Source organism: Rhineura floridana, chromosome 11 (genome assembly GCF_030035675.1).
Source record: "Rhineura floridana isolate rRhiFlo1 chromosome 11, rRhiFlo1.hap2, whole genome shotgun sequence".
Lineage (NCBI taxonomy): Eukaryota > Metazoa > Chordata > Lepidosauria > Squamata > Rhineuridae > Rhineura > Rhineura floridana.
Genome location: NC_084490.1, coordinates 11,173,399 through 11,188,560, shown reverse-complemented (window position 1 = coordinate 11,188,560; position 15,162 = coordinate 11,173,399). Strand labels below are relative to the sequence as shown.

The window sequence follows — 15,162 nt, the reverse complement described above, 5'->3', positions numbered from 1 at the left end:
CCCTCCCCACCGCCAAGTCAAAGTGGAGAGTGCCTAAGGACCAAGGCTAGCCAGTTATTTTGGCACCTGAGAAAGCCAATCTCACAAGCGCCTCTCCCCGACTGCAACAATACAACAATAATAACTTAAGCAACTGGCTGCTCTTTCATGAGAATAAAAATCAGGTTCTGAGGTGTCTCTCTTCTTCTGCCTAAAGATAGGGCACCTGCTGGTTGCTAGCAGATGCTTTCTCCCCCCATGAGGCTCCAGAGTGAGGGCAGGAATAATTGCCCTCTCTCTGACTTGGATTGTTACTGACACTTCAGTAAGTTGGCACAATGCTTCACACCATCCATACCTTCCCCATTGCCAAAAATGTTCCCTAATTTTGCACTTTATGAACAAGGCAACACATTTTAGGGAGGGGAAGCATTTTAGCTCAGTCCTATTAAAAGCTCTGGAGCTGAGGTGTGTGTGTGTGTGTGTAGTGTGTGTGAATGAGGTGTGTAGTGTGTGTCCATTAAGGCAAACAGCACCCCTAATCTCAGTGTGCCCTGTCTGTGGCTATCAGTTTCTTCCTTCTTAATCTGCATTGCCATTAATTTGCTTATTCTCTAGCATTGTGCACTGGATTTTTATGTAGCAATTTTCTGCAGCTATTTTAAAAAAAGTATTTTTTTTAAAAAAAACCTGCCTTTAAAATATTGATATTAAGAATGATAATTTTATTGATATTTCCTTTGATTTATCAATATTTCCTTTCAATATATAAATATTTCCTTGAAAATTATCGATATTTTGAAATATTGATAATTTTCAAGGAAATACTAATATTTTGAAAATAAATATCAATAAAATATCGATATTAATATCAATTTTTTTGCGAGGGAAACAGAAATAGATTGGTAAAAGCAGCGACTAGTAGATAAAGAACAAACTCGAATTGATACCAGCCTGTTGAGTCCATGGAATGCTTTCAAGCTGGCACCAGCCAACGGATCCCATCCCTAATCTGTGTGTACACTTGACTTTTCCCCTCTCTCTTCTTTCAGAGGCTGTACCCAGGGAAACTTTTTTCAAAAGAGACCGAGAAGGGAAATGTTCTGGGCTTCAACGCAGTCGCAGTGCCTGCATCAGGAAAGTAAGGATATTGCTATTGATGTTACCTGCTGAGGCTGGGCAGATGGACTGGAGAAACATAGGCAACAGGAAGAACAAGCTGGGGGCTTCAGTGGGAAGCCACTGATTGGGATTGCTATGGGAACTAGCGAGAGACAAATGTGCAATGAGAGCTCAGCAAGGGATGGGTTATGAAGGGCTGCCAGCTCTGAATTAGCTTCTGTTAGAGCTCTTATCAAGCCAAATGGCGTGGTTGGCTGGTATCCCTTGCACACACATGTTTGATCCAGCTCTGCTTTCAGAGAAGAATTCAAGATGGCACCTGCCATGCCAACTCATCTTGGAAAGATTGACCATGACACCTGCCCTTTCTGGGCTGGGAACCTGGGAAGGAAGATTACAGTGTTGCTTGTATTCAGACAGCTAATATAATTTGGTTCCTGCAAGCCACTAGTGCAAACAGAATGCTTAGGGGGCTTGAGTGTGGCGCTACCTCCATTTACATTAATGCTTTACTCTTCAAGGGAGCCCAGGGCCCAGGAGGTGAAATGCCTCATAATGCAGAGGTGAAGATGCGAAATCGGACCGGGCCTACAGGTACTTCTTCTCTCTCTCCAGTGGCCCACTTTCTCTTACGGCTGAGATGGGGAACCTTTTTCACCCCGAGGGACAAATTCCCTACAAGGCAACCTTCCAGGGTTGGATGCCAGTAGTGGGTAGGGCCAAAGGCAAAAACTGAGTGGAGCAAAGCATGCGAGTCTTAACTTTGAACAGTAGGCTTTATTCCAGCTATGCAAAAGCCAAATGTTTCTACCCCCCTCAGACACATGCCTCTCGAGCTATCATCTCACGTTATCACAGTTCAAGGACGCACTCCAGCCATGTGAAAGAACTTGAGGAGGTTGCGGATTAGGCCCAGTGAGAGTTACACAAGAGGAACCCTACTGGGTCAGGCCAGTGGCCTATCTAGTCCAGCATCCTGTTCTCATAGTGGCTAACCAGTTGCTTCCCAGATGGTGGCCTGGGGAGAGGGGTTGTGGCCTGAGGAGGAAACATAGCGTAGGGAGAATCCCAAGGGTCAGGTAGAGAGGCCTGGAGGGCTGTATTCAGGGCTGAGATTCCCCACCCATGTGTTAAAGGGACAGGGAGTGAAGACAGACACAAACATACCATCCTTGAGCACTTAATCCACTGTAGAACCATGCTCACCTCATTTGCACATACTGTACAGACTTCCAAAGTGATCTAATTCTTCTCACACACACACAAGCTAACTGCTCCTGTAGAGCACAAAATTGGCTGGTCTCACTCACTCTTTCACACACACACACACACACACACCAGGAAGCCCTGACTGTTTAAAGTGGTGTGATACTGTTTTAAATGTATAGTGCAGATGGGGCCACAACTAGAGCAGGGTTTAAAATATATAGACTTGAATACATGAGTTGCGGGAGGGGAGCAAGGGTTTGGAGAAAAAGAGTGCTAAATAAACATTTTAATCCTGAAAAAAAGGCTTTCAAAAGCCAAAAGCTCGTCCAGTGAATGGGAGAGCTGTAAAAAACTATGTTAGAGCCAGATGATATGTGTATCCTTAGATGAGCGATGGTGGGGAGGAGCAGAAGCTCACCCAACATCAGAGAGAAAGGAAAAAAAATCTCCCACACCTGCTCCTAGTGGGAAGTACATCTGTCATCATCCCGCTAGGTTGGCTGGCTGGCTGCTGTCATGGTAATTATCACTGCAGTCCCCAGGATGTCACTGTTGTGTCAGCGGTGGCTTTTTGCTCCCTTTCAGATAATTAAGTGGAGCTGAGCGCTTCCCCTTAATAAAAAGTGGATTTCAAAGAGGTGGAAATGGCTCAGAGAATAACGACTGGGGATGGATGGGAATCGTTTTATTTTTATTTATTTTATTAAATTTCTGTCCCCCTTCCTCTCAAAGGAGCCCAGAATTAGAATTCTGTGCTCTTTAAGGGCAATATTTGGAAGTGACATTTTTGACAGCTAGGGCCTGAAATGCTGCCACCGGCAACTTTACCACCCTTAGGCTGTGAAGTTGCTGGGGGGGGGATTTTTCAGAGACTGCTGTGAGGGGGAAGGGCATGAACAGGGGCAAAGTGGGGGATAAATTTAGTGGCAGTTGTCATGCTCCCAGATTTGGCAACAAGCGTTTGGGGTTTTTTATACCCACAATGCTCCACTGCTTCTTTTTTACCCACAATGCTCCAGAGTGAATTTTGAAGCCCTGCCTAAGCAAATGACCATCACCTCATCTTGTGGCAACAAATCCCACAAATTGTGTGTTGCATGACAAAAGTCTGTTCTTGTCTCCAGCCCTGAATTTTCCCATACAACAGTTTTACTCTAATTTGAGGGAAAGGAGGGAGGAAAGAGGAAGGGATGGCAGCATGGGAGATTCTGACTGACCAAAACAAGGCATGGCAGGTTGTGAATGTTTTTTTTCCCCACACTGAGGAATGATTTGGGGCTTTCTATCCGGGGAATACAGTGAGCCTTTGTAGATCAGAGGTGGGGAACCTTGTGCAGCCCAAGGGCCACATTCCCTTCTGGGCAACTTTCTGAGGGCCACATAACCAATGGGAGATTGGCCCAGAGGCAAAAGTGGGTGGAGCAATTAATGTAAATTTTACCTTTGTACGGTGGACTAGTTTCTACACACACTCATTGCCGCCTTGTCCTCCATCCAGACAAGCAAGAGGCATTATCAGAATTCAGGGACACATACCAACACAGCAAAAACACTCAGGGTACAAAGCAGGTCCAGCAAGGGGTGTGGCCTGGGAAGAGGGGGTGTGGCCTGAGAAGACTGCCAAGGGCTAGAAAGAGAGGCCTAGAGAGCCTCATTCTGCCCCACCCCCCTTATAGATTGGGAACTCTTTGTCCCTGAGAACATAAGAATAACCTTGCTGGATCAGAGAAAAGCGCTATCTAGTCCAGCGTCCTGTTCTCACGGTAGCCAAGCAGATGCTTGCGTGAAGCCTACAAGCATGACCTAATCCCCCTACTTGGGTTCAGCAGTAGAGCAGAGAAGCCAGTAGGGCTGAGGTGTTTTTCTATTCCAGCATACAGCAGAACCTTTTTATGTATAATGAGTTTGAGTGCCAGTGAAGGGAGAGATTGGGGGAGGGAGAACCTTTATTCTTCAAGTCATGAACTCCTGACAATGAGAAAAAGGGAAATCCAGATGAAAGCACACATGTGAGAGTTCTGATGGGAGTGCTGATGGCCAGCTCCCTTCCCAGACTGCTACTGACTCGCTGGGAGGGACGGGGGAAAATATCTGCTAAATCGGACTTAATACTGGATTTTGACTGAATCCGGCAGTTTGACGTCTTTTCGGACCGGCACTGATTTCTTGCGGCGGGCTGTGGCTATAATCGGCATGGCTGGTTTTTTAACTCCCCCCTAATTTTATGTAATTATCTTTGTAATTACAATCGCTATTATCCATTTAACTTCTGTGGATTTACATAAACATGTATGTTAAAAATTACGTAAATTTTTTCACCACCAAAAAAAGGGGGGAATTGAATTGGCAAGTGCCAAAGCAAGCAGGAACAAAAAAAAAGGTGGATTGGGATTGAACGACAGACTATCGGAATACAAGCAGATCAGAACTAGGCAGCGAACCCCATCCCTACTCGCTGGTTGGCCACACACTGCTTCCTCACTAGCATCCATGTTTGTGCATAGGGCTCCCCTCCATGAGGGAGAATCCTGAGAGAATCAAGATTTCCCCTCATGGAGAGGATCCCTATGAATATGCATTGGGATGCACGTACAGGCTGTTCACATGGATGCTGGATGCATGGCATTTGTGTGTGACCACTGGGCATGATGGCTAAACCTCACATGTGCTTTCAGTGTGCAAGGAGGGGGTTCACCTGAATCCCCTCTCCCCTGCACTCAACTCTCAATGGGGGAGTCGTCACAAGGGCTAATAATGGTCTAGCACAGGAGTGGTCAACGTGGTTTCCTCCAGGTGTTTTGGACTACAACGCCCATCATCCCCAGCCAGCATGGGTGGCAATGGTCATGGATGATGGGAGTTGTAGTTCCACAATAGCCGGAGGACACCACATTGTCTAGCATGAGAAACTTTATTACTTTAAAAAAGGGGAAAGGTTCATTCCTTTGCTTGCTTTATTTTTAAAGGTGACAAGCCACGCCCCCTTTCTGACACTTATCCCTTTCCACCACGTTTGCCCTACCACTTTGGATTCCAGCACTATCCACAGGTAAGGGAACTGGGGAGCCTAAGGGGGGAGGGGAAGCTGTGGGATAGCAAGTTTAGGAAAATGGTAGGAGATTGGGAAAGAGGAGAAAAGTTTCCTTAAGGCAGGGGTGATCAGTGTGTGGCTCTCCAGATATTATCTGACTACAGTGCCCATCATCCTTTGGGGGAAGGAGGAAAGAAACCTGTGGTCTTCCAGATGTTGTTGAGCCTCATCTCCAGCCAGCCCCAGCCAGCATGGCCAATGGTCAGGCATGATGGGAGTTGTATTCCAGCAGTGTCTGAAGGACTACGGGGTAAGGATAGAGGAGAAATTTGATTGGGTTTACATTTGAAGCTGAATCTATCAAATTCACACTTTCTGCAACAAAATGAGAACTGAAACTCAGCCACCCTTTGAAATTTGCACTTATCCGAATTTTGCAATGCAGTTCTCCAACCGAGCAGTGGTTACAGAAATGCATATATCACAGAAAAGTGTACATAAAATAAATATTCTTTTTTTTTTTTAGTGAGAAATTATCACTAAAATTATCACTAAAATTGTATGTTTATTGCTTCTTACAAATAAGAAGCAGGGAAAATACCATTAAAAATCAATTTGAATATTTAATGGAGAAATGCTGCAGACTACTTGAATGAAGCTCGTGGACCACTGGTGGCCCATGGACCACAGTTTGGAACCGCCACCTGGAGATGGCAGAGATTGAACCTGGAATCTTCTGCATGTAGAGCGGATGCTCTACCATTGAGCTACAACCCTTCCCTGTAGCCTGAGGCAGAGCAGCAAATGGTTCCTCTTCCTCCAGATCGAGGCTTGTAGTAGTATCCGTGACCCTACAAATTCTGGTACTGGAGTCAGAACATGCCACAAGCACCGCTCCCCTTGTGTTGTGATAAAAATGCAATAATAATAAATTAAATGGCTAGCAATCTGCTGATCTTTCCTAACTACCCAGACCCAGCTGCCTCACTCTGCCTAATGGTAGAGCCAGCCCTGGTTGACTGTCCCTGGTAGCATTGGACAATTGGAGCATATGACCTTGTGACTCATTAAGGCCAGTGCAAACCCAGCTTAGTCTGTGCCGTGTATTATTGCCTACCATGCAGTCTCCACCTGCCTCTCCAGGTGGCCAAACCAGAAGGTTTTACCAAGCCCTTGGCAGACTACCGGACATGACTGGTGAACGACCTTTGGCTTGCTGGGCCGTGCCATCGTTTTATAATCTTCAGGTTTATGTGGTTGCTGTCTAGGCAACGATTGCTGATTTAGAGTAGGAATGGCCTGATCTGTTCTCAGGAGCTGCTTTGCTCTCTAGGCACTAGTCCAGGAACGAAACATTCCCGGCTGTCTCCTGGCTGGGGTCCTTGGGCTGTTTTTATGAAGATGGCATCACTTAGCAATAAGGGCTTGAGAGGTATGCAGTTTGTGTGCTTGGATGATGTGCAAACATGGATTGGGCGGGGTTGGGGGAGGGAAGAATGAATGACGAATGGATGGGAGAGATCCACTGCCAGAGAGGCAGATTGGCAGCAGGCCTCCGACTTTCCAGAAGATGCAGGAGAAAACAATACAATATTGTTTGGGTGGTGATATAGGGTTGCCTACAGAGCTTGGAAAAGTTACTTTTTTGAACTACAACTCCCATTAGCCCAATCCAGTGGCCATGCTGGCTGGGGCTGATGGGAGTTGTAGTTCAAAAAAGTAACTTTTCCAAGCTCTGGGTTGGCAGGTTCCTGGCCTGAGACTGATCCTGTATCTTTAGGAGAAGAGAAAGTCAGCCAAGTGCAGGTGTTCTTGCAACCCTGTAATGGGAAAAACCACATGGTGGAATTCTCCCTTCCCCCTGCACAAATCTTTAAAAGTTTTGTGGTTTTTCCCATTACAGTGTTGCAAGAACACCTGCACTTGGCTGACTTTCTCTTCTAAAGATACAGGATCAGTCTCAGGCCAGGAACCTGGCAACCCTAGTGGTGAAATATATACAGATACTATAACTTGAACTGATTTTCTGGTTTCAGTTTGCAATATTGTTATAAATGTGTATGTGTGGGGGGTGCTTTACATTCTTAAGACATCCTTCCCCAACCTGGTTCCTTCCAGATCCTTTGTTTTGTTTATTTTATTATTATATATATTTTAAAAGAATTTGTATCCCTCTCGTCAGCAAAAAAAAAAAAAAAGGCTCCTAGAGCCAGTGATAAGACAGTCTCTGCCCTTGGGCTTACAGTCTCAAACAAAGACATGACACAAAAGGAAAAAGGGATTGGGAGGGAAGAAGGGGAAAAGAAAATTCAGGGTGTTTATTGTTGTCATTTTAGCCTACTTACTCGTAATGACCAGCTGGAATAAAAAGCTTTCAAGGAGAGGAGAAACTTAAGGTTGCTGGTCTTGCATCAGGGTCGACATAAACACCCTGCATTCCTTCTTCTCCTGTTACAGCAGTGCGACTTGGGGCTGATGGGAGTTGTAGTCCAAAACTGTAGGGCACCAGGTTGGGGAAGACTGCTGTTGGGCAGAGCTTGGAAAAGTTACTTTTTTGAACTACAACTCCCATCAGCCCAATCCAGTGGCCATGCTGGCTGGGGCTGATGGGAGTTGTAGTTCAAAAAAGTAACTTTTCCAAGCTCTGCTGTTGGGACAGTGGTTCCTAAACCTTTCCCCCCCCTGTAGACTACTTAGAAACTGCTGAGGATCTTGGTGGGCCACTTAATGTTTTTTTCCCCTTTCTGTTGCAGGTGTAATGTGCATGATTTCAAATGGTATTTTAATTGCTTCTTTTATTTCTTACACATTGTATTTTATTTCATTCTATAGAAGTCAAACTGTAATACAATAAAATACCATATAAGAGATAAAAGAAGCAATTAAAATACAATTAAAATCAGCATGGCTATTTAATGCGATGGCTATGCCATCTCACATCTACAATCGCAAATCCACAACATGTTGAGGACGACCTGAATGAAGTTTGTGGGCCGCTGGTGGTCTGTGGGCCACAGTTTGGAAATCCTTGTTTTAGGGAATATGGTTCATATAGGGACACTGTTTTCTCTCTTTCCTTTCTAGTCCACCCATTTATTTCTGTTTCTCTCTCTTCCTTTCATTCACCACTTCTTGTGCCGTGTTCCAGTCATTCTATTCCCCCCACCAAGAAGTTGGATTCCTTCCCCCGCACCAAGATGTATCCTGGGACCACTCCCTCCTGCCACACTTTAGCCTTGGAGCTCCTCAGGGACGTGAGTACCTAAACAAAACGACAAAATCCAACAGCGTCGTTCAGCAGTACAGCCAGCTATGATCCAGAGCAGGGCAGTTCAGTTCAGTAGCAGCTAGAATAGTATAATGTCCAGAGTAACACAGCCTTGAACGGCGTGAATTCTTGGCTGGGAATTGTAGTCACCAGAGCAACGTGTTTCCATTAGCCACACCTTGAGGAGGAATGGGTTGATCTGCCGATGAGTTGCGAAATCTCTTTGAAGCTGAATTAAAAAAAAGCTGCACTCAAGCTGCTCCCACCAGGTTTTACAGTAAAAAGGAGTGGGGTTTGACTAGCATCGTGTGCCCCCATTTTCAGAACAGAGAGATGGAGACACGCTGGAACCAGCAGAACAGTGAGTGTGTTTCTACTCCTTATCTTAGGGATGTCTCTTCGCATATGCCCCTCACCTCCAAACATGAGAACATCTGATGAGTTCTGAGCTAGATGGACCAATGGTCTGACTCTGAATAAGGCAGCTTTTTCATCGTTCCTATGCTAAATTCCTATGCTGAATTCCTGCTTCAGATTACATTTTGTAGGGATGCAAGATTAGCCACGACAAGAAGCAGGGTCTTCTCTGTAGTAGCCCTGCTGTTTTAAAACTAGCTACCTCCCTGCTGTCTTTTCCGAGGTGCGTGGAAACAATAACGACAACACACTTCCTTTTAGAGAAAGACTTAGAGGACATATTACTCCCATTTTCCAGACTTTGTATTCATCATAGGTATTGCTACTGTGTTGTTCTTCTTTTAAAAAGGTTATTTTTTATTACAGGCATACCCCGCTTAACGTCGCTTCACTTAACGTCCCCTCGCTATAACGTACATGCTCCATACGTCCCCATACCCCGCTTAACGTTTGTGCGCTTCGCAATAATGTACACCGCTGCCATCTAGTGGTGATTGCGTGCAGTACAGGTGAAGACAATTGCTTCACTTAAAGTTTATTTTCGCTTAAAGTATACTCTCCGGTCCCATTGCGAATGTTAAAGCGGGGTATGCCTGTTTACGTTTGTACTATTTTATTGGGTTTACAGAGTTTTTAAAATATGTACGCCACTGAAATTTTGTACAAACAGCAGTAGAAACATATTTTACGTAAAAGGAATAAACAAATACTAGGTGCTCCACTCACAAGTGTATGTGCTTAAAATCTGGGCATCTTTTTGCACATAACATTTCTCCTTCCTCCCAGCAGGAGCCCAGGGCTTCAATGTGCAGAAATATGCAGAAATTTGTGGAATATTTCATAATTTTAAAATGATTGGGTTGTATTCAATTAAGTCCTACTCAGAGTAGACCCATAGAAATTAGTGAAACTAAGTTCATGTTTATTAACTTCAGTGGGTTTATTCTGAATAGAACTAGCACTGAATACCACCCAACGTATTTTGAAATGCAGGCTTCTGCATTCACATTTGAGGACTAGAGCAAAGACCCTTCCCCAAACAAGAAGAAAAAATGACCGTAGGACAAAAGAAGATGCCTTTTACTGAGTCAGGCCCTTGCTCTATCCATCTCAGTATTGTTCACACTGACTGGCAGTGACTCTCCAGCGTTTCACAGCAGGGATCTAATCAGCCCTTGGAGATGCTGGGGACTGAACCTGGGACCTTCTACATGCAAAGCACGTGCGCTTTTACTGAGCCACAGCCCATCCTCATCTAACAAAAGGATGTCAGATTTTTTTTCCCTGTAGAAAATGGGAACAGCTGGAAAAAGGAAGGAAAACAGCAATATATCTTCAGCTAGGAAAAAAGGAGCGAGAGAAGAGAATGCCTCTAGGGTATACAAAAATACTATTTATTCAGTCAGTGCATGTCAGATCATCTCAACCTGAAGACAAAGTAACATTCTGTTTGCTGTCTGCTTTGCCCTTGAGCAGGGCTGGGGAACCTGTGGTCCTGCAGATGCTGCGTGGCTCCGTCTCCCATCATCTCTGGCCATTAGCCCTGCTGGCTGGGGCTGACTGGAGTTAAGAGTCCATTTGAAGGGCTGCAGATTCTCGAGCCCAAAGCACTCTTGCACCACTTTAACAGTCATGGCTTTCTCTAAAGAATCCTAGGGACTAGTTTGTCAAGGGTGCTGAGAGTTGTTTGGAGAGTCCTATTTCCCTAACAGATCTACAGTTCCCAGCACCCTTAAACTACAGTTCCCAGGCCGCTTTGGGGGAACTATAGGCAGACTCACTATTCTGCTGGTTCTTTTCTGAAAATGGGGGCACATGACACTAGTCAAACTCCATCCCTTTTCACTGCAAAACCTGGTGGGATCAGCTCCAGGGCATTTTTTTTTTTTGCTTGCTTCAGACGGATTTCACAACTGATTGGTGGATCAACCTGTTGCCCCTCCAGGTGTGGCCAATGGGAACGCTTTGTTGAAGACGACTAGTGTGATCACACCCCATGACTGTTTAAGTGGTATAAGAATGCTGTAAATGTATGGTGTGGATTATTCAAAATGCACTGAATAAATTGCATTTCTATGCACCTTGAGTTGCAATCCTGTTTCCACTTTCCACTTTCCAGGAGTAAGCATCATTGAAAGAGCTGACATTGGAGTAAACACACATAGGATTTCACCATTAGGCTCTTTTCTCACTTTCCTATATTTGGTTCCTTCCTTCTTTTTCTCTTTTACAACAGGAAAAAACCTCCAAATATGCCCATTTCAACCTCTTCCAGCCTGGGGTGTTTGTAGTTTCGGGACATAAAAAATGGATACGAACTTTTAATTGCTATTATTTTTGCTGTTAACTCCTTTTTTGACACACATATTTTAGCCCTGACCACCTGGCTTCTCCAGACTTGTGTTTTATTGCAGGTGTATTCTGCAACATGTTCTTAGCACCATAATAGTACGGGTTAGTGGTGACTTTATTCTGCTTTAATTTGCTGTGCAGTGCTTCCCCAATGCTACCACATTATTACTGTCTGGAAAGGCTATAGTGCAACAAAAAACCCCAGAACATTTGCGGTATGAAAAGTTACAGGATTTCGGCAGAAAGTATGTCCACTCTGAAACTTTTGCAGCCACAAACAGTATTGAGAGTGGGATTGTATATGACCACCCGGATAGCCTCATGAGCACAGATCATCATGAATGTGCAATAAAAAGGATAGTTGGAGAGGAGGTGTTTGAAATGCTGATAAACAGTTTTGATTTTAAAGAAATTTAAAGTTTGGTTTTGAGAAGCAGATGGGGAAGTGTTAGAAATTTCAGTTAGCATTCATTCTTGTTCTGTTACATGCACCGAGGCTGCACTAACACCTACCTATAAATTTTCCCCTGGCTGTTTTTGTTTTTAAAGAAACAACCTGTACCAATGTTTTTAATTGCTTATGTCCTATCTGTTTTCATGTCCCAATTATTTAAGCCAGGTTGGGGAAACCTTGGCCCTCCAGAAGTTGCAGGACTCTTAACGCTCATCAGCCCCAGCCAGCATGGCCAATGGCTGGGGAAGATGGGAGCTGTAGTCCAGCAACATCTGGAGGGCCAAAGGTTCCCCACCTCTGGACCTCAAAGAGAGAGTTTGCCACCTACTTTGTCAGAAGGTAACGTCCCTTATTAAGAAGATATAGAACCATCTCTTCTTTTATTTCCCCAGATGGTGGTGGAATCCATATCACTGGCCATGACATCTCGGGACTCCAGGTTGGAGACTATAACTCCATGTACCTTAAACATGATCCTGAGAAACCCAGGAAACAGCATTAATTGATGCCTATGGAGCATGGATGATTTCTTATGGACAATTCAGTTTTCTCTGCTTGGAGGGTCAAATTCACATATCCCCTTCCCAGAGTACCATGATCTATCTTCCCTGCACAATTCTCATGAGAATGTTAAGAACTCCCTCCCAGAATTAAGCCAAGACACACACCCACACCAACTGAATCCGGATGTGGCATTGTTTTTGACTTGGTGGGGTGACCCAATCTGGAAGTTTGAAGCCAAACATTATCTCACAAGAACATAAGAAGTTGCCTTATACCGAGTCAGATCATGTGTCCATTTAACTCAGTATTGTCTACACTGACTGGCAGCAGCTCTCCAGGGCTTCAGGCAGGAGTCTCTCCCAGCCCTATCTGAAGATGCCAAGGATTGAACTTGGGACCTTCTGCATGCAAGGTAGATGCTCTTCCTACCACTGAGCTATAGCCCTTCCCCAAACATCCTTACTGGATAAGTCCCCATTGACTCACCATCTTGCCCAGTGTCTGACAGTGGTCGTCGATTGAGGTTTGGGAGTCAGATGCTCAAAAGCTCACACCAAAAATAAATTGGAAATGGTTGTGCCATCCTTACACGTATGAAGGTCTGGGGACAGCTTGCAAACTGGAGTATTTTGTTAATGGACAGGGATATAGTGAAAATTAAAGTGGAAGGTAGTGGGGAGAGGGGGTGCGAGTGTTTTCATCAGGTGTTTCCCACACAAAAATATGTCCCAGGACATACCATGAACATCTAGCACAGTCATCCCACCATCTCAACTGGTGTCTAGTTAATACTCCACTCCCCATTATTGTTGCAGGATAAGTTAGTGCCTGATGGCCAAACTGATGTAGTCGTCCGTGGTCTCGGGCAGTCTTAGACCTTTCTCTTTTTTGGGAGCAGGATCCCAATGAGCTGATTAGCATGAAAGGGGAGTGTGTTAGCCACTGAGAAGAGTCTTCTAACATGGTTGTTCTTTCCTGCTGGTTGGAACCAATCAGAGTGAAAGGAGGTGAGTTAGCCATTGAGAAGACTTTTCAGTAGTTAGCACTCCTTTCATGCTTATTGGCTCCTAGGGTCCTCTGTTGTGGGAGAACACATTAACAACAATCTCATTCTCAACCTAGCAGCAAAAGAAAAAAAGGGGAGGGGGAGTGGCTGTGGCTATCATGAAGGAACCCTGCTCTTCTGAATTTGCCACTACACTGCTGTGGCCAAACAGTACACTAAGTCAGTGGTAGGGAATCTTTTTCAGACAGAGGGCCACATTCCCTTCTAGGCAGCCTTTTGGGGTCCAGATGCCAGCAGTAGGTGGCAAAATGCATGGAGCAAGCGATGTTATGTTACCTTTGTACAATAGGCTTGTTTCTCTACACACTCCTCTCTCTCCTCTTCCCAGGCAAGCAAGAGGCATTGTCAGAGTTTAAGGGCATTCTGGCCAGGCAAAACACTTAAGGAGGGCCAGTGAAGGGTGTGGTCAGGTTCCTGAGGGCCAGATAGAGAGACCTGGGGGGCCGCATGAAGAGCTTTTTTTTTTCCACTGGGGAAAAAGGCCGGAGGGGAGAAAGAGTTAATCTTCCCCTCCCTCACACTGCAATCCCAAACCAGATCAGCCCTGGCCCCCAAAGCTGCTTTTGTTAAGGAAAGGAAAAGGCTACTTGTAAGCATGTTAGTTTAAAACACCTCCATAATGTAATGCATATCTTTTGTCAAGAGGAGCTAACTGCCTTGCAATGTTATTCACGATGGTTGGGCAATCCTTGGTGAAGGACATTGGGCGCTTCCAGACTGTCACTATTTTCAGGTGAGGAATGTGCGTGCGTGCTTGCATGTGTGTCATGCACCTGCAGGTTGGTGACCCATGCCGCTGCTTGAAATGGCGAGCTGGAGACTCTCCCCATGAGCAGAGTTCCTCTGTTTTTAAGTGACAGCTGGGGTGCTTTGCCCTCTTTGTGCATGGAGCCCACACATGTGGAAAGAACATGTGCTCATCAGAACCATGGGTGGCACTAACACCAAAGGGCAACAGTGGGTTTTGTTTTGTTCTCTCTCTGCAATTTGAATTCTCAGTTTTTATTTCCCCCCCCCAAAGGAGATTTCATACACATGAAATATTTTCAAATACGTGTATTAAAAAACAACAACCAAAAACCACAGTTACAGTGTGTGTGGTGGGTCTTGAGTAAACCTGGCTTGTTTTGGTTTTTTAATGTGCTTTCATTTTTTAATTAAAAAAATGTGGATGTACAGAAGTATATAAAATCTTTGCATTGTGAAACAAGCGTTACGTGTGTGTGGCATAGTGCAACTCTATGTGTGCCCTGCTCAGTCTAACTTCAGTGACACTTTGTGGCTATGTACACACTACAGTTCAGTGTGCATTCAGTGTGCTGTGTGTGTGGGTTTTTCCAGTGTTGTACACACAATGTCAGCCGCAATTCAAACATACCCTGTTTCTTTTTATGAGTTAATGCTTTCCCCCCCCCCACAAAACAGCTTTGATACAAAAAGAGATTTTAAACCTGAATGAATTTGCACTTCAATGTGTGTGTACGTTCCCTGAGAAGAGGGACTGCTTGTTAAGCCACTCTGGGAATTACAGCTCTGTGAGGGGAATCGGAGTTTCCTAACAACTCTCAGCACCCTTAACAAGCTACACTGCTCAGGATTCTTTGGCGGGAGCCATGGCTGGTTAAAGTGGTATAATAGTGCTTTAAATGCATAGTGTGGATGTGTGTTTCGCTTGCCAGTCTGGTCAGTTCCTGTATTAGGGTGGGGGTGAGGAGATACTATCTTGTCCTTTGCCTCAGGCAGCAAAACGCCCTGGACCA

The 15,162-nt window shown here is 44.9% G+C and overlaps 1 protein-coding gene across 3 annotated transcripts in view; it reads left to right on the top strand.

Moving 5' to 3' along the window:
- The window catches only part of LOC133365785 (receptor-interacting serine/threonine-protein kinase 3-like), a 30,213-nt gene extending 15,612 nt beyond the window's left edge, over window positions 1-14,601 (top strand). For all 3 annotated transcript variants that reach the window (XM_061588016.1, XM_061588015.1, XM_061588014.1), the window contains 5 exons: window positions 1,032-1,120; window positions 1,623-1,695; window positions 5,277-5,359; window positions 8,490-8,595; window positions 12,225-14,601. In XM_061588016.1, coding sequence (XP_061444000.1) covers window positions 1,032-1,120; window positions 1,623-1,695; window positions 5,277-5,359; window positions 8,490-8,595; window positions 12,225-12,334 — 461 coding nt within the window. In that variant the 3' untranslated portion in view covers window positions 12,335-14,601. The remainder of the gene's footprint in view (window positions 1-1,031; window positions 1,121-1,622; window positions 1,696-5,276; window positions 5,360-8,489; window positions 8,596-12,224) is intronic.
- The last annotated feature ends 561 nt before the right edge of the window (window positions 14,602-15,162 follow it).